Source organism: Piliocolobus tephrosceles, chromosome 13 (assembly GCF_002776525.5).
Source record: "Piliocolobus tephrosceles isolate RC106 chromosome 13, ASM277652v3, whole genome shotgun sequence".
NCBI classification, from domain to species: domain Eukaryota; kingdom Metazoa; phylum Chordata; class Mammalia; order Primates; family Cercopithecidae; genus Piliocolobus; species Piliocolobus tephrosceles.
This window is the reverse complement of record NC_045446.1, coordinates 1,647,559-1,669,231: the sequence shown is the minus strand read 5'-3', so window position 1 is coordinate 1,669,231 and position 21,673 is coordinate 1,647,559. Positions and strand designations below refer to the sequence as shown.

Genomic DNA, 21,673 nt, shown 5'->3' with positions numbered 1-21,673 from the left:
CTCTGCCTGGGTGACCCCCAGATGGTGGCCGGGGCCCCTCAATCTAGGTCCCAGCACCCAGTACGCATGGTTGGGAGTTGTGGAGACCAAGAGGGTCCTGAGCCTCTCCTCATGCCCTGAGCTGACCTGAGTGCCCAAACTGGTTCCAGCCTGAAACCACTCGGCCCAGTTGTGGGCTCAGACACTGCCAGGCCCAGGACAGGAGCAGTTGACACAGCACTTGGGGACTGAGCTGCTCCAGCCCTAGGTAGCTGCCTCCCCACATGCCTAGTGCTTCTGATTATGCAGACTAACTGACTCATTCTACAGAGATGATGGCCGTCTTCTGTATGGGGCTGGCCTAGGGGCCTGTAGCGAGGGTCACAGGATGTCAGGTGGCTGCTCTGGCAGGCAGGACAGAGGTTAGGGGCTTGGTCTGCCATCCCTGGCCAGGGGCCTCGTAGGCTACAGCCCTTTTGAGCCTCCTGACCTCTGCACTGGGCATGGCCTGACCTCCAGGTTTCCAGGAGCAGAGGCATGGGGTTGCTGTAACCGTGGAGGGGAGGCTGCACCAGAAACACGGCAGGGCTGTGGCTGGGCAGAGCTCGAGGGACAGGCCCTGGGTCCTTGTCCTCGAGGCTGAGCTGAGGGGTGCGGAGGATCTGACAAGAGGCCAGGGCTGGTCGGGGGCTGGGGGGGAAGCGGCTGCCTCCTCAGCACTGCTGACCCCAACTACCCCTGCCCCTGGTGCTGTCCACTCTGCACCCCAGTGTTGAGTGCCCAGCTGTGGCCTTTGGGCCTGCCTCTGCCGGCTGCCCTTGGTCACCGTCCCATCCAGATCGGATGGGAAAGGAAGGGAGTGCTGTCACCGGGTGGTTCCCCAGCTGGGCAAGGTGGCCTGGATGCTGTCTCAGTGTCTGGGGCATCTGAGAAAGGATGGGGGCACATCACCTCCCTTGAGTGGGTGGTGGTTCTGTTGAGGTTTTGCTTTTCCGAACTGTGTGTATTCCTGAGACAAGCAGGGTTTGACATGAAGCCTTCAGAAAATAGTGGCTGTGAGGAGCCAAGAGAATGGCAAAGTGAAGTCCAGAACATCAGAGTTTGGGGGGCCTGCTCCTCAAAGGGGTTTCCCAGACACTGAGGGCTGCAGGGCTGAGTGTCAGGCCCCAGTGCAGGACCTGGGAGAGGAGGGACAGGAGGGAGGGTGTCCCCAGGCTGTCTGCTGTTTCACAGTTGTCCATTCGTCCACCCATCTATTCATTCCCATGCATTCACTCTCGCTTTCACTACTTCCTTTCCTTCTTTCCTCCCTCCTTCTCTTCCATCATCCATCCCTCTGTCTGTCCATCCCTTCATTCACCCATACATCACCTACCTATCCACTCATTTATCCCTCCATTTCATCCATCCCTCCCACCATCTGTCCATCCATCATTAGCCTATCCATCCATTCATCCACCCACCTATCTATCCACCCATCCACCCATCCATCTATCCATCCATCCATCTCTTCATCCATCCATCTACCCATTCATGCATCCATCCATCCCTCCATCCATCCCTCCCTCCATCCCTTCATCCACCCACCCTTCATCCAGCCCTCCTTCCCTCCATCCATCCATCCACACATCCACTTATCCATCCATCCACCCACCCACTTACCCATCCACTCATTCATCCCTTCTTCCATCCATCCTTCCCTCCCTCTGTCCATCCAGGCATCCATCCCTTCACCCACCCATCCACCCACCCATCTACCCATCCACTCATCCATCCCTCCATTCATCCATCCACGTATCCATTCACTCACTCACCTATCTATCCATCCATCCTTTCATCCATCCATTCATCTACCCACCCACACATCCATCCCTCCATCATCCATCCACCTATTCATCCATCCATCCATCTGTCCGTCTACTCATCCATCCCTTCATGCATCCGTCCATCCATCTACCCATCCATGCATCCATCCCTTCATTCATCAATCCCTCCAATGCATCCACCTATCCATCCATCCAACCACATACCTATCCCTTCATTTATCCCTCCTTCCTTCCATCCATCCATCCACCCACCCACCTACCCATCCACTCACTCATCCCTCCCTCCATCCCTCCCTCCCTCACTCTGTCCATTCATCCAGCCATCCTTTCATCCATCCATCCACTCATCTACCCATCCACTCAGACATCCCTCCATTCATCCATCTTCCTATCCATTCACTAACCCATCCATCCATCTATCCATCCAGACAGCCAGCCAGTCAGCCAGTCAGCCAGCCATCCTCTCACCCACCCATCCATTCACTCACCTTCACCCACTCATTCATCCATCAATCCATCCATCCACCCACCTGCTTACCCATTCATTCATCCATACATCCCTCTATCCATTCATCCATCCCCTATTCATCCACTCACCCATCCCTCCACTCGCCCACCCAGCCATTCATCCACTCACCCACCTACCCATCCATTCACCCACCTATCTGTTCATTCATCCATCCATTCATCTATTCATCTATCCATTCATCCACCCACCTACCCATTCATCCATCCACCCACCCATCCACCCATTTGTCTGTTTACCAAACCTTCACTGAGCACCTCTTGGGTGGTGTTGGGGGAGGCTCCGAGGTGGATCTTGCCCTCAGTGGGTGCATAGTCAGAGCACAGAAGTTTATATTGGGCTAGTCATGGTGGGGGTAGGGATATCACAGACATTCTGGTAAAGGAAGCCTGGACCCCACCCATTGTGTGTGCTCTGACTTAGGCCACCAGAGAGCTTATGTCCTGGAGGCTTACACTGCAAAGGCCATGAGACAGGTCAGACTGCCTGAACCCAGAGGCCACAGAATGCTGTGCAGTGTGGGAATGGGCTGGCCACTGGCCCAACCTTTCCATCCTGGCCAGCCCTGCCCCCTTAGTGAGTACAAGACAGCCAGCACACGAGAATACTCAGGGAGCTTTATTATACAAAATGGCGGGGTGGGGGGGTGGCAAGCAGGGTGGGGGGGGGATGCAGCATCAAGCTTCCTGCATGGTCATTACCAGTCCTTGACCTGCAGTTTCCCCTTGGATCTGGGGGGTGACCCGCCCTCTCTGCACAGGGCTGTGCCTCAACCTCCTAACTTCCTAGAAGGTACTTGGCCTCTCCAGGGGTAAGTTCCTTTGGCCAATGATCAGGAGTTTCTTTCCTCCCCCAAGTAATGAGAAGCAGAGCTGAAGGGGGGTGGTTGGGGTCAGAGAGTGGAAGGGCAGAGAAGTTAAAGGGTCCAGGAGCAAAAGGAGGTGGCAGCGGGGGGCGTCAAAGAGGCGAGGGTAGGTCATGCTGGCAACAGGAAGCAACTTCTTAGCCAGGGCGGGGGTGCAGGTGTCTGGCTGGGATCTCCCCTGGGTACATGGAGGGTGTCGCCCGTCTGGACCTGCAGACCCAGGAAGCTGGAACATAGGCATGGGGTGCAGGGGGCATTAGGCTAGGGTCCAGAGAGGGGCCACAGACCTGCCTCCTGCAAGCCCACAGAGCCTGCTCCCTGAGCCTCTCGTTGCTGGCCTCCCTGCCCTGCCCACACTCCCACTCCACCACGGGAGAAGACGTCCTGCCTCAGAGGCCTGCTTCCCAGTGTGAGCACTTGTGCCCTGGGTCAGGACCTCTGGCTGGAGACCTGACTCCAGGTGGAGGGAAGGCAGCCTGCCCGCCCAGCAGCCTGCCCACCCTGGGAGCTAGAACTGGGGTTCTCGTGGTTCCTGCTGTCCCGTCATCCAGAGGAGACCGGCAGCTGAGAGTAGGTCCTGGGCAGGCTCCTTCCGCCCCCACCCCTCCAGCAGCTCTGTTCTTGCCTCAGCAGAGCCAGCCCCCACCAGTAGCAGCCCCCAGGACTCCTCCTTCCCCAAACCAAACAGCCTCTGGCTCGGCCCAGATGCCATTTGTCAATGTCCTTGCAAACACGTGGTGCCCAGAAACCAGGGTGGGCGGCTTGGCCGGACCACCCCAGACAGGAGGTCTGCGGGAATATCCCATTTAGCATAGCTCAGCGAAAACTGCTCCCACCTTCCTGCCGATCTACCTCTGATGATGCAGCCTCAGCTTTCCCGAGCCTCTTGGCCGCCACCCCTCACCACTGGCTCGCAGCGGACGCGCCTGTGGTCGGGCCGGCGACAACGGGGCGCCCCTCACGTGTCTGTGGGCAGCCGCTCTTCCAGCCGTGGGCCCGGCCAGCAGCTGGCCAGGGCCATGCCTGTCACTTGGGGCTCACCCACGTCTCCCACCCCAGCCCACACGGCACTGTGGCCTGACCCAGGCTGTGTATTTGGGGCCTGCTTTGTGCTGGGGTGGCATGGGGAACAGAGACCTGGAGGCAGGTTCTAGCCCCATCCCTGGAGGGACTCGGCCTCTGTGGCCTCATTTCTACACTAGGGTGATGGTCGGGCCACCCCAAAGTCCTCAAGGCACAGTCGAGCTCAGGACACCCCCGGCAGGTTCTGGGTGCTTAGGAAGCAGAATACTCAGGCCTCCACAGCCCTGGCCCCAGGTCCTCCCTGGATCACAGGAGGCACAGGCCTCCCACCTCGGGAGGGAGGAGGGCTGGCCTGACTACTGTCCCTCCCACCCTAGGACACAGCCATGCTCATCTCAGCCGCGTCGATGGCACCCGAGGTGGGTGGTCCGAGCCTCCAGGGAACCCCTGGACCCCCACCGCCCCTGCTGCCCAAGCCAGGGAAGGACAACCTGCGTTTGCAGAAGCTCCTGAGGAAGGCAGCCCGGAAGAAGATGATGGGAGGCGCGCACCTCGCCCCACCCGGGGCCTTCCGCACCTCCCTGTCCCCCGTGAGTGAGGCCAGCCACGACCAGGAGGTCACAGCCCTGCACGCTGCTGAGGGCCCACAACCCACCGAAGCCCCAGGCCTTCCTGAAGCCCCACGCCCCACTGAGGCTCCCCGCACAGTGGCTGCCCTACCCCGCTCCCCACACACCCCCATCACCCACCACATGGCGTCACCCCTGCAGAAGTTCACGTTCTCTGTTGGCCTCACCCAGCGCAGGATTCTAGCTGCTCACAAGGCCACGGGGCCCCAGGTTGTAGCCCCGGCCCCAGAACCTGCCCGGCCCCCCAGTGGCTTCGTCCCTGACTCAGCCCCTGTGGCTGGGGGCACCCACATCACCCAGGTGCACATCCAGCTGGCACCATCCCCACATGACGGGACCCCTGAGCCCCCCAGGACAGCCCCAGAAGGGGGATCCAACAGCCAGGACGGAGATGCCACCCCATGTCTCCCCAGGGTCCAGGCCCTGGTCCCAGTGGCTCACATCCGCCCGCTGCCCACCACAGCCCAGGCTGCCAGTCCCTGGCCTGAGGAGTCCCCTGTACCACGGCCGCCACCCAGCTTCCGTGCCTCGGTGCCCAGAGAGGCTAGTGCCAGGGTCGTGGTGCCCATAGCCCCGACCTGCCGCTCGCTGGAGTCCTCACCGCACAACCTGGCCCCCGTGGGCCCTGGCGGAGAGCAACTGGAGGAGCCCCCAATGGCCGGCCCTGCCGCTGAGGCCGAGCGAGTGTCCAGCCCCACCTGGGCCTCATCCCCTACCCCAGCATCAGGCCCTCACCCATGCCCTGTCCCCAAAGTTGCACCCAAGCCCCGGCTCAGTGGCTGGACGCGGCTCAAGAAGCAGCTGCTGGAGGAGGCCCCGGAGCCTCCGTGCCCAGGGCCACGGCAGAGCCTGAAGCCGGAGGTGCCCGCCCCCACAGAGCAGGAGGCGCCCACCCCTGTCGTGCCCCGGGTCCCCGCCTCCCGGGCCTCCAGGATGTGGGATGCTGTGCTGTACCGCATGTCGGTGGTGGAGGCCCGAGGGCGCCTGACGGGGCCCAGCGGTGGGGAGCGCACCCCAGCCGGCCTCACCCGCCTGCCCTTCCTGTACCGGCCTCGTTTCAACGCCCGGAAGCTGCAGGAGGCCACCCGGGCCCCTCCCACAGTCTGCTCCATCCTGGAACTGAACCCCCAGCCCAAGAACTTCAACCGCACAGCGACTGGCTGGAGGCTCCAGTGAAGTGGCTGGAACGGTCCCCAGGGCCCAGAACCATGAGGTGGACAGAAGAGGGGGCTGAGGTTCTAGCTGGGGGCCCATAGTTACTGCATGAAGGTGCACCAGGGCCCAAGGGGCATGGGGTGCAGGGCAGCCTGGGAAGGGCACACGGGGTGCTGAGGGAAGTCGGGGTGTCAGGAAGGTGGTCAGGTGGAAAGGGCAGAGAGGACGAGCTGGAGCCCCTGGGCTGCAGTGGTGTGAGGGGAACAGAGAAGGGGTCTGTGTTGGGATGTGGGATGGGGCCTTGGGATGAAGACTTTAAGGAAGACGGCAGAGGACTGCACCTATTGACCTAGCCCAGGCTCCTCAGGGGCCTGGGCCTCACGTGGTTCCTCCCTTTTGCTGTCAAAGGTTTGGGGGCAGATCTCTGCTTGCTGAGGCATGGGTGCGGTCAGGCTGGCTTGGCCATCGGCCTCAGGAGCAGTCAGCAGTTTTGCTGCCTGCGCTTCCTGATGGCACAGCCAGACCCTGGGACTAGGGTGCAGGGGGAGCCTCAGCCAGCGTGAGACTTGGCACCAATACAAGTGCTCAGGGGCAGGCAGGGAGGGGCTCATCAGGGGGTAGAGGAGGGCCCACCGTGACCCGTCTCACTGCCCCCCTCTGCGTCCCCTACCGGGGCTGACAGCCTGAGGGGGCAGAACTCGAGGGACTCACTGGTGGGACAGCGAGGGTCTCAGCATTGGCCACGCCCAGGCTTTGACCTCTGGATGAGGAGGGAGCCCTCAGTCCCAACCCTGTGGGAACAGCTTGGCCAAGCGGGACCGGGAAGGGGCTATGGCCCCGGCAGGGAGAGTGAAGGTGCCCAGTTGGCAGTCAGCCAGGCTCTGGCAGGGGTTACCAACCACAGGAGAGGGACACAGAGGTACCAGACAAAGCCTCTGCCACAGCTGCTTGAGAGTCAGGGTTTGGTAGGGAAGATGGTAGGAGGACAGTTGCCCCACCCTGGGGTGTGGTGGGTGCTGGAAATGGAGCCTGGGGTCCAGGTCACTAATAAATGTGTGTCTAACCATGGCAGGAGTGGCACTGCTCTGTCTACAGCATGGGATGGGGAGGGCATCAGGACCTCTGAATGACTCTCAGCTGGGACAGGGAGTAGGACCTAAGTTCCTGCCCCTCTATGGACCACCAGCATCCAGATGGTCAGGGAACCTGGGCTCCATGCCACCTGCTTTCTTCAATGCTAGCCCTGTGGTGGCCAGGCTGCCCCTCACTTCCCTCATGAGCCCTGCTGGGGCTTTTGGGGAGTCCCAGATGGGAGCCTTGAGCTTCCCTAGTGGAGCAGCGGCTGAGCCGGGCTGTCTCCAGTGAAGTGAACAGAGTTTGAATCTGGTGTCAGATGAGGGAGGCAGCATCTGTGCAGGGCTGGGAGACTGAGATGGTCTGGGTTCTGGCCAACTCGGAGTCCACCCTTGCAGCCTGCAACAGGGCTCCAGGCCCCCTCCAGGCTACCAAGTTCCCAGCACAGTGCACAGTGCACCTCGTTCCACTCTGCGGGTTGATGGGGACTCACCGAGACAGGAGGCCTAGGGCGCTGGGCCCCCTTCCACAAGCACCTTCTCATACTTCCCATGCCCGGTGGCCACAAACTTATACCTCTTCCCAGATGGGGTGCTCTGTTGGGGAAGGAGACCAAGAGTGAAGGGGAGAGCAGCAGAAAGATGATGCCTCTGCCTCGGGGAAGCCCTCACAGATGCACAGAGGACAGTCTCTCTTTGCCCTCCCCTGCTGCACCCACCCTGCCTGCACCAACCACATTAAGGCTCTACCTTAATTGTTGATGAGGTCTTGGAGCCTCCCTTCTGCTCCCAGAGGCTTTTCTTGCTCATGTCTCCAGCCACAATATCCTGGGGGCAGCAGAAGGATATGTCACAAGTGCAGACCCCTGGATCTCGGGGAGTAGAAGCCCTGGGCCCTTCTCTCCTGCCTTGCCTTACCTGGCCAGGGGGCCTGGGACCTGCCTACCTACCCTTTTTCTGTGTGATCCCAGTGGAAGAGGCACGGAAAGGGATAAAGGTGCCATCCACCTCCACTCAGACAACACAGCCTTCTACACCAGCAAGGGTGAACCCAACCCTACCACAATGCCTCAGTGTTCTGTCTACCCGCATTCATGCTGGACAGTCCCACGTTTGCCTTAACAAAGAAAACCGGCCTGCTGCTAAACTCCCAGGTACTGGCTCTGCAGCCCAGCCTTGCCCCTGGAGGGGACCTTACCTTGCAGGACGGAGTCTTGGTGGCAGACTGAGCCTGTACCTCACCCGTCTCCCACCGACTCTTGGTACTGGCCACGGCCATGCTGGGCAGCTCTATGGAGGCCTGGCGGGCTAGCTTGGGGGTCCGGCCAGCGGTCTACAGAGGAGGCAAAGCATCAGGATTACCTTAGTGGACAGCCACCGTGGTCACATCAGAGGGTCACACTGGGCAACACTCTGCTTTGTGTTCGTATTTTCCCTGGGAGTGCTTTCCCAAGGCAGCCCTAGAGTGGGGAATCACTGAAAACATGTGCCTTCCTACATTCAATGCAATTGTGAGACACCTCCCAGTCCTGAAGAGCATCAGGGAGATGATGGCGCACAGGACAGATGTGGGTCTGCCTCCATGCTGCTCATGGGGTAGGGCTGGGGGACCATGGGATGGATGGAGGGACATTGAATGGATGGAGGCACAGTGGTTAAATTGCAGAGTATTGGCCAGGCGCGGTGGCTCACGCCTGTAATCCCAGCACTTTGGGAGGCTGAGACGGGCGGATCACGAGGTCAGGAGATCAAGACCATCCTGGCTAACACAGTGAAACCCCGTCTCTACTAAAAAAAAAAAAAATACAAAAATCTAGCCGGGCGAGGTGGCGGGCGTCTGTAGTCCCAGCTACTCGGGAGGCTGAAGCAGGAGAATGGCATAAACCCGGGAGGCAGAGCTTGCAGTGAGCTGAGATCTGGTCACTGCACTCCAGCCTGGGCGACAGAGCGAGACTCCGTCTCAAAAAAAAAAAAATTGCAGAGTATTGGTTGGATGGAGGAGCATTGATTAGATGGAGGAGTATTGGTTGTACAAAAAGGTGTTGATAGCTTAAGGAATATTGATTGGATGGAGGGGTACTGATTATATGAGGGAGTATTTGTTAGATGGAGGGGCATTGACTGAATGGACTAGTATTGGTTGGATAGAGCCATACTGGATCAATGAAGGGGCATTGATTGCATGCAACGACATTGATTGGATGAAGGAGTATCGGTTGGATGGAGGGGCACTGGTAGAATGGAAAGGTATTGACTGGGTGGAGGAGCACTGAATGAATGAAGGAGTATTGATTGGATGGGGAAGTACTGGTTGCATGGAGGAATATTTGTAGGATACAGGAGCATTGATAGGATGGAGGGTTACTTGTTGGATGGAGAGGGATTAATTGGATGGAGGAATATTGGTTTGATAGAAGGATGTTGGTTGGGTAGAGGAACATTGATTGCATGGAGGAGTACTGATTGGAGGGAGGAGTATTGGTTGGTTGAAGGGGAATTAGTTGAAATCAGAAGTATCGGTTGAATAGAAGGGCATTGATTGGGTGAAGGAGTAATGTATGGATGGAGGGGCATTCATTGCACAGAAGAGCACTGACTAGATGGAGGAATACTGGCAAGATAGAGGAGTGTTTGTTGGATAAGTGAGTACCGGGTGGATGGAGGGGCCCTGGGTGGATGAAGGAGCACTGATTTAGCAGAGGAGTATTGGTTCCATGGAGGGGCACTGGGTGGATGGAGGGGCACTGATTTAGCAGAGGAATATTGGTTCGATGGAAGGATACTGGTTAGATGGAGATGTCCTGATTAAATAAAGGAGTATTGGTTGAATAGAAGGTCATTGATTGGAAGCAGAGGCATTGATTGCGTGAAACTATTTTGGTTGGTTAGAGGGAAATTGATATGATAGAAGGCCATTGATTGGATGCAAGGCATTATTGGATGGAGAGGCATTGATTGGATGAAGTTGTTTTGGTTGGCTGGAGGGGAATTGATTGAATGGAGGAGCACTGAATGAATAGGGGTACTGATTGGATGAAGGTGTATTAGTTGGATTGAAAGGAGTTGGTGGATGAAGGAATATTGGCTGGATGAAGGGACATTGATTGGATGGAGGAGTACTGGTTGAACGAAGGCGCAATGACTGGATGGAGAGATACTGACTGAATGGAGGGGCTGGCATGTGGGATTGGCATTGGTTACATGGTGAATCATTAATTGGATAGACTAGTATTGGTTGGATGGAGGGTATTGGTCAGATGGAGAAGCATTGATGGATGGAGAAGAATTGATTGGATGGGAGGGGCATTGATTGGATGGAGGGGCATTGATTGAATGCAGAGGCATTGATTGGGTGTAGTAGTATTGGATGGATGCAGGAATCTTGATTGGATGGAGGGTCATTGATTGGATTAAGGAGTACTGGTTGATTGACTGGAGGAGTATTGACTGGATAGAAGAGCACTGATAGGATGAAAGGGCATTGATTGGATGGTGGAGTATTGTTCCGATGAGGGCATTGATTGAATGGAGAAACACTGAATAATTGGAGGAGTATTGGTTGCAGGCATATTGGTTGTATAAAGGAACATTAACTGGATGCAGGAGCATTGATAGGATGGGAGATTATTGGTTGGATGGAATAGCATTGATTGAACGGAGGGGCATTGATTACATGGAGGGACATTGATTAGATGGAGGGGCACTGATTGGGTAGAGGGGCACTGACTGGATGGAGAAGCATTGGCTGGATAGGGTGTTGCTTGAATAAGGGGGCATTGATTGGATGGAAGGGCGTTGGTTGAATGAAGGAATGGTGTCAGGGTGGAGGAGGGACCTGGCAGCAGACGGGAGCCAGATCATACCTCGATGGCCTGGGTGTATTGTTCCAGCCGCTGGTCAATCTTGGAGATGGGCAAGTCTGGTTGGGACTTCTTCACACTGTTGCTGGAGGGTAGAAGATGTGTCAGGCCCCATGTCTCCCACAAGGCTTCTCCCAACCTGCCCAAGCCTCTCCCAGGGCGCCCCTCGGTTTTCAGATCTCCACCCTGTGACTCCCTTCAACCCCCTCTTGGGGAAACCTAAGATCTGAGCCCAGAAAGCAGACAGATAGACAGACAGACCTCTTCTCTATGGAGCGGTTTAGGGACTCGGTCCTGTCGATGAGCTGCAGAGGGTGGAGAGAGACACAGGCCTGCAGCAGCTGAGGTAAAGCCCACCTTCCAGCCCCACAACTACTCCATCCACTAATCCAACCCCCAACCCTTATATCACGGGGGTTTGCTGAGCATCAGGCAATGGGGGGGACAGCAGACAAAAGCCGGGCCTGGGCCTGGTCTTCCTGTGGCTGGCATGTGGGACTGGCCTTTTGGGTATGAGTCCAGGAGAGGGGAGAAGATGGCAGGCTTTGCAGCTTGACCTACTTTAGTGGTGGGGCTCAGGGGAGGTGAGCTGTGTTCAATGGTCCTCTCCAAGATCAAGGGGCTGGGTGTCCTGGGCTGCTGACATTTCTGGTGCTAGAAAAGAAACAAAACAAAACAGACATCCCAGGTGACCCTCTGCTGGTCTCCCTCCTGCCCTGCCCAGCACCTGTGGAAACAAATGCCGTTCCTCCATGAGCCCCAGGCTCTCTGTGGCCCTGACATGCTCCCGTTCTAGAGCTGGTGGGGAGGGACTGAGGAATCTGGGGAAATGTCTCCGGATCTTGCAAGAGGATCACCGAGCCTCACCCTCCCTGAGAATGTGGGCCCAGAAGGGGCTGCAAGGTCTAGGGGTGTGGGGTGCTGACCCACTTTGGGCTAGACCCACAGGGCCCACAGAGTGGTGCAGACAGCAAAGGCAGGCTCATCCCCGGGGTGGGGGTGCAGTCAGACCCTCTGAGGTGGAGCCATCACCTCCTCCTGTTCCTCCTCAGCCCCTGCGGCCCCCAGGTTGTCCTGGACAGTGTCCTCTGGGTCTGGCCCCTCCTTGCCCAGACTCAACTCCTCCAGGTGGACTTCGTCACCGTCCTCCTTTTCGCAGGCATGCAGGCCGGGCCTGTGGGTGGAAAGGGAGGCAAAGCCATTCTAGGGCCATTGGATTGCTTGGTTGACCCCTTCCTTTTTCCAAGCCTCAGTTTCCCCATCTGTAAAATGAAGGTAGTCAGACTAATCGAGTGCCAAGGGATCTGAGGCCCAAGCCCATTGGGAAAGAAGGTCCAGCGGCCTCAGAGCCAGCGCATTCTACTTGGGCCCCTGTGTCAGGGCCTCAGGGCCTTGGGGAAGTGCCCAGTCCCCACCAGGCGGGGCTCTACAGACTGAGGGTCCCCCAGGCACTGAGGCTGGGTTCAACCCCAGCTTTCTGGCTGGGCCTCAGCTTGGCAGCTGCTCGCCCACCCAGTTGGTCTGGTGAGGTCCCCGGGGGTCCAGGCTGCCGGCACCACCACTCCTGCTCTGCTCCCTGTGGGGGCCCTTGGGTGTTTGGGGGACTGGAGGCTGGGTCATTTGGAGGGCTAGGCAGGGGTAGGGGCCAGGTCACCGCGTAGCAGGGCCAAGGGGCTGCTGGCAGGGGAGGCCAGCCAGCTGGCAGCTTCCAGCGGCTCTGCATTTGAGCAGGACTGAACCTGGAGGAGAAGATGGGAAATTCTCGAATTTTCCATGATTTCAGGCCCCTGGGTGTGCGTGCCAGCCAAGACCCAGACCCACCCGCCCAAGGTGGGCAGGGGTCTGAGCCAGCAGCAGCCACAAAGAGCAGCCGTTCAGCAGCAAGTCTGGGCAGCCTGGCAGGTGCAGGGGGTAGGGTGGCTGCTGGAGCTGGGCTTCACGGAAGAGTCAAAGCGCCCCCTGCTGTTGGGAGCAGCCTTGCCCGCCCAGGCCTGAGGCCAGGGAGAAGGGCGCTGCCCCGTCTCAGAAATGCAGGGCTGCTGACTCCCAAGCGTGTAGGGGGAGACTGAGGCCTGGGGAGGGGGCTGTGAGCACTGTGCCAGACCACGACCGGTGCCCTGGTTATAGAAGGACAAGGAAGCGTCGCTCAGCAACCCTGGTCCCGAGAGCTCCAGGCTGGTTTAGGGCCTCAGAGGGGGCAGGAGGGACCCCGACCAGGGAGAACTGTCAGCCCAGCCACGGGCTCTGGTCCCACTCAAGGCAAGGGGGTCCTGAGCAGGGCCGGGGTCCCAGATGGCCCGGGCCCCGCAGGGCGGGTGGGGCTGGCCCCATTGTGGCCGCAGGTATCTGAGAGCAGCAAGGACCCTGAGCAGGCTGGGCAGGGGTAGTGAGGTGGGGCTTGGAAGCAGCCCCCGTTGGGCCTGCTGGGGTTGAGACCGGCACACACATCCACACATCTGGAAAGTGTGTCCTCCCACCCCACTCTCCGGCATGCACATCTGGAAATACCTGCTCCCCTCCGTGGGAATGGAGATCAGCCAGCCCCGAGGGAGGAAGGGGCGGCGGCGGCTCTCAGCCTCCATTACGGAAGCGGCCGCAGCTGTGCTGATGTGGCAGCACTCAGCCTGGCCCCGCAGCTGCCTGGATGGGGCCCAGAGGCCCTGGAGAGCCCCAGAATGAGGTTTCCTCGCGGCCCCTCGCCGGCCACCATGCTGTCTCGCCCTCTTCCTCCCTCCCCTCCTTTCTCCCCCTTTCCTGGCCATGGGGGCATTTCAGGGGCGGCTTGGAAAGGGGAGGATGGGGCGGCTGCTCAGGCGCAGGTTGAGGGCCTGAAGGGAGCCTGCTGTGCCCTGCTCTGCCCAGCGCCCACCCTCGAGGCCTTCACTCACTTGTCCTCTTGCTCCCCCTCAGGACTCCTGCACCGGGGGGGTTCTCTGCTGTCCGAGGCGCCCTGGACCCCTTCGTGCTCCGGCCGCTGCTCTGGCCTCTGGGACCAGTCGCCAAAGCCCTCGTCCTCATCCAGTTCAGGGGTCTCCGAGGGCTTCAGGCTGAGGCTGAGGGTAGCAGGGGGGAGCTTAGGACTGGGCGGCTGCTGCCTCCTCTGCTCGGGGCCCACACTCACCTCATGGCACCTGCTCAGGCCCTGGGCTCCGAGTGTGGGAGACCCTGTCTGCCACAGAGCTGGCTCTGGGCTGTGTCTCCTGTGGTTAGAGAATCCCTGAGGGTAGGGCTGTGCCTCCCCCATCAGTCTGGGGCAGCCTGACAACTGTGCTTCCTCCATCAGTTCAGGACTCCTTGAGGCTCGGCAGGGTTGTGCCTCCTCCATCAGTCTGGGGCTACCTGAGGGCAGGACTATGCCTCTCCCATCAGTTTGGGGTTCCCTGAGGGTAAGCCTGTGCCTCTTTCATCAGTGTAGGGCTCCCTGAGGGCAGGGCTGGGCCTCCCCCATCAGTCTGGGGCTCCCTAGGGCAGGGCTATGCCTCCCCCATCATCCTGGGGCTCCCCAAGTTCTGCCCTGGTCCCCAGGCTCCTCCTAAGCTCCTATGTGGCAGGGTGAGCTCCTGGAGAGCTAGGGCTCTTGGCGGGGGTGGCCAAGGGCCTGACCGTGGTGACCGCTGAACCCCACTCTGCCCAAGGCTGCTGACTCGGAGAAAATGGAACAAAAGAGGCCAGGAGGAAGGGGAGCATTATTGGAAAAACAGCCCAGCCCAGCCGCGGAGGCCTCCTGGGCCCAAGGAGGAAGCAAGCCAGCCTGGCCGCCAAGTTGGACGTGGCTCTGTGAGTCACTGGCGGGGGAGTCTGGTGGGGGGCCCAGGGGCTGGCTGCGTGGCTGGGGTCAGAGGCAGTACAAGCAAGGACCAGCGCACGGGCACAGAGCCTGAGTCAACGCCCAGGAGGCAGCCAGGCATTGGCAGACCCTCACCCAGGGCTGCGGCCCCCCTCACCCCAGGAGCACTCGCCCCCTCCCGTGCCTGGTTCTGGGGGCTCTTCCTCGCTCTCGTGCTGCACTGGGACCCCCAAGCCCAGGCCCTGGACCTCCCCCTCTGCTCAGGCCCCAGGGTGTACGGACAGGGGTCAGAGGCCAGGCACGCGGTGGAGTTGCTCACAGCATCTCGTGCTCCGGCTGCTCGGGGACATGGCCGCCTCCGTCCACATCCTGGGCCTGAAGCTGCCTGTCTCTCTCATGCCGGCATGGGTGACGGGTGGCCTCCTCCTCGTCTTCCACGCTCCATTGTGCAGTGGGCCTGGAGGGGGCACAGAGGGACAGTCACACCACAGCCGAGACAGGCGCTGTTTTGCACCCACTCCCCCCGTCTATGCAGGCCTTGCTGGGCCACACGGTGTGGACAGCCCTGGTCCACGAGGGCAGTCCCAGGCTGGCCCTCAGGCCTCACTTTGTCTATCTTTAAATAGAGGCTGCCCACGTGGTCATGAGGTGCCCTCTGACCCAGGCAAGGGTCCCGGGGCCTTGTGAGGATCTGGGCACCCCTGTGCCCTGTGGGGATGAAGGTGGGACTCCAAGGCCCATTCAAGGCTGAAGAAACTCAAGGACATGACAAAAGATCCTCTGTCCCCCTCTCCCAGCCCACCTCCCTCCCTAGGTAGAGCCAGGACCTAGACCCAGGCGACCCTGGAGGGCCCAGGAAGAAGATACTGGAGTCCAGGGAGACTGGCCACAGTGCGCCCCCAGGCGGCACCTCCACCCTGCCTGCGGGTGCTCCCTCCTGCACCCCAAAGGCAGGGCGTGTTGGGGAAAGGGGGCCCCGCATGAGGTCCAAGGCTGAGGAAAGGAGGCTCCGCACACGTCCAGGCAGGACACCTCCTGTCCCACCACCACCCCTGCTCACAGAAGCCCAGCAGACTGGTGGGCTCCTGCCTGGGCCTGACCCTATAGCTGGGGGCACCTTACAGGGTGGGCTCACCCAACCCCACCCCATCCTTATTTCAGAGCCCTCTGCGGAGTCTCTCTGAGCTGTTTCTTTTGTTTGTTTGTTTGTTTGTTTGTTTCAGAGTTTCGCTCTTGTTGCCCTGGCTGGAGTGCAGTGGCGCGATCTCGGCTCACGGCAACCTCCGCCTCCTGGGTTCAAGCGATTCTCCTGCCTCAGCCTCCTGAGCAGCTGGGATTACAGGCGTGCACCACCACACCTGGCTAATTTTGTATTTTTTAGTAGAGACCAGGTTTCTCCATGTTGGTCAGGCTGGTCCCGAACTCCCGACCTTTGGTGATCCGCCCACCTCGGCCTCCCAAAGTGCTGGGATTACAGGGATGGGTCACCTTGCCCGGTCATTTGAGCCATTTCAAAAATGGTGAAACTGAGGTAAGTGAGTGCTGCTGCTCTCAGAGACTGAAACCATGGCTTCTCGGGGTCCCACATGCCCCACTCGGGGACAAAGGTAGACACAGGCTGGCCTGGACCTGGTTATCAGAGCCCCGGCCCGGCAGCTCTCAGATGATCCAGGTCCTGCAGACACCTCGGCCTCAGCTGTCATGGCCCTGCCTCCCATCGCCCTCCTAGAGCCTGAGTCGGGGGTCCAGGGTCTCCACACTCCTCCAGGGCTTATTATCCCAGACCCAGGGAGGGAGCTCAGGCCAGAACAGGGAGCAGGGCTGGGGTCTCCCCGCTGGGGTCTCAGTTCTTCCCGGCCAGTGTCCGCTGCCTGACCCTGCAGCCTGATCCCCACCAGGCCCCAGTCCCCTGGCCAGACAGCCCTGCCAGCGCATGATCTAATCTCTCCTAGGTCTCCCCTAAGCCTCTCAGACAAAAGCCAGGCCCTTCCACAGGCCCGAGTTCAAGGCCCACTCCCCCCACCGAAGCCACAGGGGACTCCAGCCACGCAAACCCAGCCGCCTGTGCACCCCGCCCCCCACGCCCCCGAATCCGCCTGCCTGTCCTGCTCCTCAGAAATGCCTTCAACTCCCGGCCCCCGAGGAAGCCACTTAATTCCCCACACCTGGCTCCCATCATCCGGGCAGATGAGGCCCAGCTTCCCGCTTCTGCCGGCCTCCGCATGGCTGGGGGCTGCTGGGCCTCGTTCCACCTGGGGAGGCAGAGCCTGGGGCGCAGGGGCCCTCATGCTCACGCATGCCCCAGCCCCTCCGAACGGAGGGTGGTGCAGAGCTGGGGCAGAGTGTTGAGGAGGTGGAGGGGCTCCCTGGAGGGGAAGCCTGGCCATGTTGCTCTCCATGTTCCCATGTCCCAGCCCCTCCATGTGAGCAACGGCTCAGCTGGGGTGTGTGCCCCGGGGCCTGGGGCATGAGATGGAGCCTCAGCTCCTCCTTGGACCTCGGCTTCCGATGGGTCCAGGACCCTCACTCCAGCTCCACAGACCCCCTCCACCAAGCCGTAGGGGAGAGGAGGGCTTAAAAGCCCACACTGGTGCAGAGACCACAGATACTCGTGTGCACACGTTTCCTTGGGTCCACCCCTATGGTCAAGGAGTCCGGGCCCCAACAGCCCCACAAAAGCCCTGGCTCTGCTCACAGCTCATGCCCAACACATGGAGCACAGCCATGCGCGGGCTCCCCAGGCCCGGGGCACACGCAGGTGCACACCCGACTCACACACGTTCTCCATGAGCCCACACTCCAGCCACACAGACACGCACACCCGCACCCCATAGGCACATACAAGTACGCTCGTGCTCACACACGGGAACCCTTGACATTCATGTGTGTGTGCAGACAGGCTTGAGAACAAGGGGACCACGTCCCCCACCAGGGATCCCTTCCGGGTGCCGCAGCTTCACTTTAGTGAGGCTGTTTAGTGAGGCAAACATTGACTGTTTGCCTTGCCATTGCCCTGACAACGGCAGTGCAGCCCTGGCACAAGGCCCAGGTGTGTACTCTGGGAACATCATCCTGCAGAGCTGGGGCCCCTCAAGGATCACCCCGATTGAGCTCTCCCTGGCTAGGGGCCTGGAGGACAGAGCAGGGGTGCAGAGTAAGCATCTCCTGGTGTCTCCCCTAAAACCCAAGGCTGGGGAGAAGCCCCGCCAGCCCCTGGCCTCTGACCCAGCAGACTGAGGACGTGGAGGCCTCTGGGCCCCTTCCCCGTCTCCTCCCTTTCCCCTACCCCAGGATATGAGTCATGCGGGCCCCCTCCCCATGACCTCACCCCCTCACTATTCCACAGCTGGGCTCTGTTCTGGGAACTGAAAGGGGGGCAGCTCTCCTGGGGTGGGGTGGGGGCCTCTGGCCTGGGAAAGGCACCCCCCGGCCAACGGCCCAGGCCCCTTGGCATGCACAGCAGAGCTGTCAGGACTCTCGGATGGCCGACCCCGCCCGTGGCCCTGGCTCAGCCCCGTGCAGCTGCGAGGGATTTGGTGTTCCTGCGCAAATGCAATTAGGCGATTTCCTGTGTCTGTTCTGGCTCCGAAGCCCAAGGTTCAGCCCAAGGGGCCAGGCAGTGGAGGGGGGGGGCTCCATCCACCTCCCACCCCGGCACACCCCCGCACCCTCACAGTCCCAGCTCCACTTCGGGGCTTGGCCGCCAGCCAGGGACACCAGAATGCACAGAACCCTGACGGATGCCTTGTTCTGAGTGGGACTCCCCAAGCTCAGGTCTGTTCCTGCCGGCCTCATCCACTGCCGACCACCCCCCGACTCGGGACGCTGGCCCTTCTTCTCCTTCCTCCACAGTCCCCCCCCACTTCTACCTCCCAGTCTCCACCGAGGGCCTGACAATGTTCGTCCTCAGCTCAGCACTCCCAGCTGCCCACCTCCAATGTCCCCCTGCAGACACTTCCAGAATGAGTGTCCGGCTCAGTCCCCGTCCCGACTCTGCCCCCTGCAGGCAGCTCCTGTGGCCACCCCACCCGGCTGTCCTGAGCCCAGTGGTCGGCTGGAGAGGGTCCTCACTGGGGTCCTGGGGAGTGAGGAGGTTCTGGTGAAGAGCAGGGGCTGCAGGCAGGATGTCGAGAGGAGGGGGAACTCCTCCTCCGGGCCAGACCACAGGTCCCCTGGACACCACAGGGAGCTGGCAGGAGGCCTGGAGAGCAGGGCTGGGCCTCCAACCAGGGTGGTTCAGGGCTCCCTGCACAGCACTGAGGTCTCTGGTCCCCTCATGAGCCCAGCCTTCCCTGTGGTCATAGACTTGCCCCCCTCAAGTCACTGCAGAGCCCAAGAGTGGAGAAACACAACACAGTGTGCCGGGAAAAGGTGCCCACAGGGGCCCTTCATGGCTGCGGCTTCCAGAGGGTCGTGGGACAGCAACCCCGACCCCACCAGGCACCCACCACAGCATTCATGACACAGCTTCGGAGTGTGGGTCTGGGTCTATCTGGGAAGCCAGGGCAAAGGCGGTGGCAGCTGGCAGCACCCACACCCACAGCTCTGGGGCACTGCTCACATGAGCCCCCATCAGCAGGCCCCTTGGTTGTACCACACGCAGGGGTCCCGCCCCAGGGAGGGGGCAGTCCAGGGAGGGGCACAAGGGTGTGGCACGGGCCAGCTGTTACCCCTCCCTGGAGAGGCAGCTGGGGACGAAGCTGGGAGGGGAGCCAGGAGCAGAGACAGCCCGGGGCCAGCAGGTGGGTGACAGGTGGGGCAGCGGGAGGGGCACACACCATCCGCCTGGGGCTGGGGTGTAGAGACTGGAACCTGCCCCCCAATGCCTGGCGCTGGTCCAGCCTGACCCCTGGGCCTCCAGCACCTTCCCAGTTGTGTCTGCCCCCTGCTGGGCATGGAGGGGAGGGAGGGAGTCAACCCCTTTCCTTGTAGTCCTGGGCCAGGGGGCGAGGAAGACGCCCCAGCGATCAGAACCCTCACCTCTCTGCCTGGGGAGGCCAGGTGATGAGCCGCCTGGAGCAGGAGGAGGCCTTGAACTTGGGTCTGAAAGATGAGCTGGGGTTTGCCGGGCCAGGTGCGGGCAAGAGCTAATGCAGGAAGGCAGAGAGCCGGAGAGCTCCAGGGAGTAGCTCTGTGCGGCTGGAGCCAGATGGGCGACCCCCACTCAGGAGGAAGCACTCGGGCCCTCTCTGCACGTGCTGGGTCCTCCGCCTCCCGCTAGGATCCTCACGCCTAGGTCCTTCTGGGCCTCTGCCGCACAGATCGGGTCTGGAAGGCTCCCTGGAGGAGGCGACGCCGGGACTTGGACACTGGCCTGCAGAGCTGGCTTCCCTCACAGCCCGGGAAGACGGAGCTCCCTGGCGAGTTGATGTGGGGGAGGGCGGAACTTCCCTCCATGGCACCAGCCCAGTGTTGGGGGCGATACAGAGAGCCGGAAACCGGTGGGGGAGGGAGGCTCTGCCTCCCATGGGCTTCACATGCCGAAGCCCTCATGGCCAAGCTGGGACCCAGGGTCAGCTCGGGGAGGCCGCGAGAAAGGAGACTGTGGGCCCCACCCCATCACACAGGGAGAAGGCACTGTGCCCCTGGGGGGGGCAGCTGCCCCTCTCTGGGCCCTTTGGGTGGGAAAAGGCTTGGTGAGGCGGAAAGCCCAGCCCCAGCCGGCAGGGTTGCCTTCTCACAGTTTCAGCGCTTTGTAACCTGGGGGGTCCCTGCAGGGTCTCTCCTTGGTCTCTCACCATGGGGCAGCATTTGGGGGGCCTCATGAGGGACCCCCTAGGTGCTTCTACTCAGAGCCCCCAAAACCAAGGAGCCTCCACTCCTCTGTCTGCAGCCTCCCCCTGCCGGCTCTCGGTACCCAGGGCTCAGTGGCCTGGGGGCTGACAGAGGGGGTCGCCTCTGCCAAGGCCCCTCCTGGCGCCTCCCTGACTCATCCAGCCCACCTCCCTCCCACGCTGGCTCAGGCAAAGTGCTCTGGTCACCAGGCGCCCTTCCTGCCCAGCCCCGGCCCCTTCTTGGCCTTCGCCCCACCTGGCCTCCCCTGGAGCCCTGGCCTGGGTGCCAGGCCTGCTGGGTTCAGAGCCCCACCCCGCCCTGAACAACCCCGAGCCTCAGTCACCCTCAGTTCTCACCCATTTCACAGCTGGGGAGTGGAGCCTGAGGTCTCGTCCCTAGGAAGAGGCACGGGGAGAACAGACCTCACCCCGACACTGCCCCTGCCGTCCCCAGCCTCCCTCCTCTGCGGGGCTCCCTGCTCTTCCGGCTGCCACCCTGCTGGCTACTTCCTGCCCCATAACCACCCGGCTAGCCCAGGCTTGGTTCCGGCTTTTTCTTCTCAGCCTGCCTGGGATGGCCCAGGGCACGATTCGATTCTTCCATAGCCATAGCCTCAGTCCAGTTCCTCCCTCCTCCCTCTTCCCTCCTCCCTCTATCCTTCCCGCCTTTCCTCCCTCCTCCCTCCCTCCCTCCCTCCGTCTTTCCTTAGCCAGCAGTTTATTTTGTCAGGTGCTAGGGACCCAAAGACGAGGAGGTAGCTCTCTTCCCTGCCCTTACAGATCTTAGCAGTTGCCAAGAAACCAGCGCTGACCCACGATGTGGATCAGGAGCCACAGAGGGGAGCTGGCAGGAAGTCTTTCAAAGGAGGGGCTCCTGTGCCTGCTCTGAGCCTGGGGGTCGCCACAGTGGGCAGGGTCCTGGCAGGGAGGAAGGGGTGCAGTGGCCGTGCGTTTGTCTAGGACTCCCCAGGGAGGCACAGCCAAGGGGAGACAGAGCCGCTCCCAACCCGCACAGCCCTCCCCACTCCCCATCCTCCCCGAATCTCAGATGCCAGTCCCCAACTCCTGATGACCTGAGGCTTGTCTGTGTCTCTGCCCCCTGCCTCCGCCTCCCCCTGCCTCCACCTCTCCCTGCCTCTACCTCCCCCTGCCTCCGCCTCCCCCTGCCTCCGCCTC

At 60.8% G+C, this 21,673-nt stretch overlaps 1 protein-coding gene across 3 annotated transcripts in view; it reads right to left on the bottom strand.

Moving 5' to 3' along the window:
- Positions 1-2,931: 2,931 nt before the first annotated feature.
- LSP1 (lymphocyte specific protein 1) overlaps positions 2,932-21,673 on the bottom strand; it is a 36,185-nt gene continuing 17,443 nt past the window's right edge. Inside the window, exons 1-11 of one of the 3 annotated variants that reach the window (XM_023183545.2) lie at positions 19,704-20,319; positions 15,043-15,180; positions 13,825-13,989; positions 11,969-12,110; positions 11,498-11,590; positions 11,198-11,241; positions 10,940-11,021; positions 8,275-8,409; positions 7,827-7,904; positions 7,571-7,673; positions 2,932-3,422 (exon numbers count right to left, since the gene is read on the bottom strand). In XM_023183545.2, coding sequence (XP_023039313.1) covers positions 7,584-7,673; positions 7,827-7,904; positions 8,275-8,409; positions 10,940-11,021; positions 11,198-11,241; positions 11,498-11,590; positions 11,969-12,110; positions 13,825-13,989; positions 15,043-15,047 — 834 coding nt within the window. In that variant the 5' untranslated portion in view covers positions 15,048-15,180; positions 19,704-20,319 and the 3' untranslated portion in view covers positions 2,932-3,422; positions 7,571-7,583. Of the gene's footprint in view, positions 3,423-7,570; positions 7,674-7,826; positions 7,905-8,274; positions 8,410-10,939; positions 11,022-11,197; positions 11,242-11,497; positions 11,591-11,968; positions 12,111-13,824; positions 13,990-15,042; positions 15,181-19,703; positions 20,320-21,673 lie in introns of those variants that run through there. The other 2 variants (XM_023183543.2, XM_023183544.2) reach the window with 2 other exon arrangements.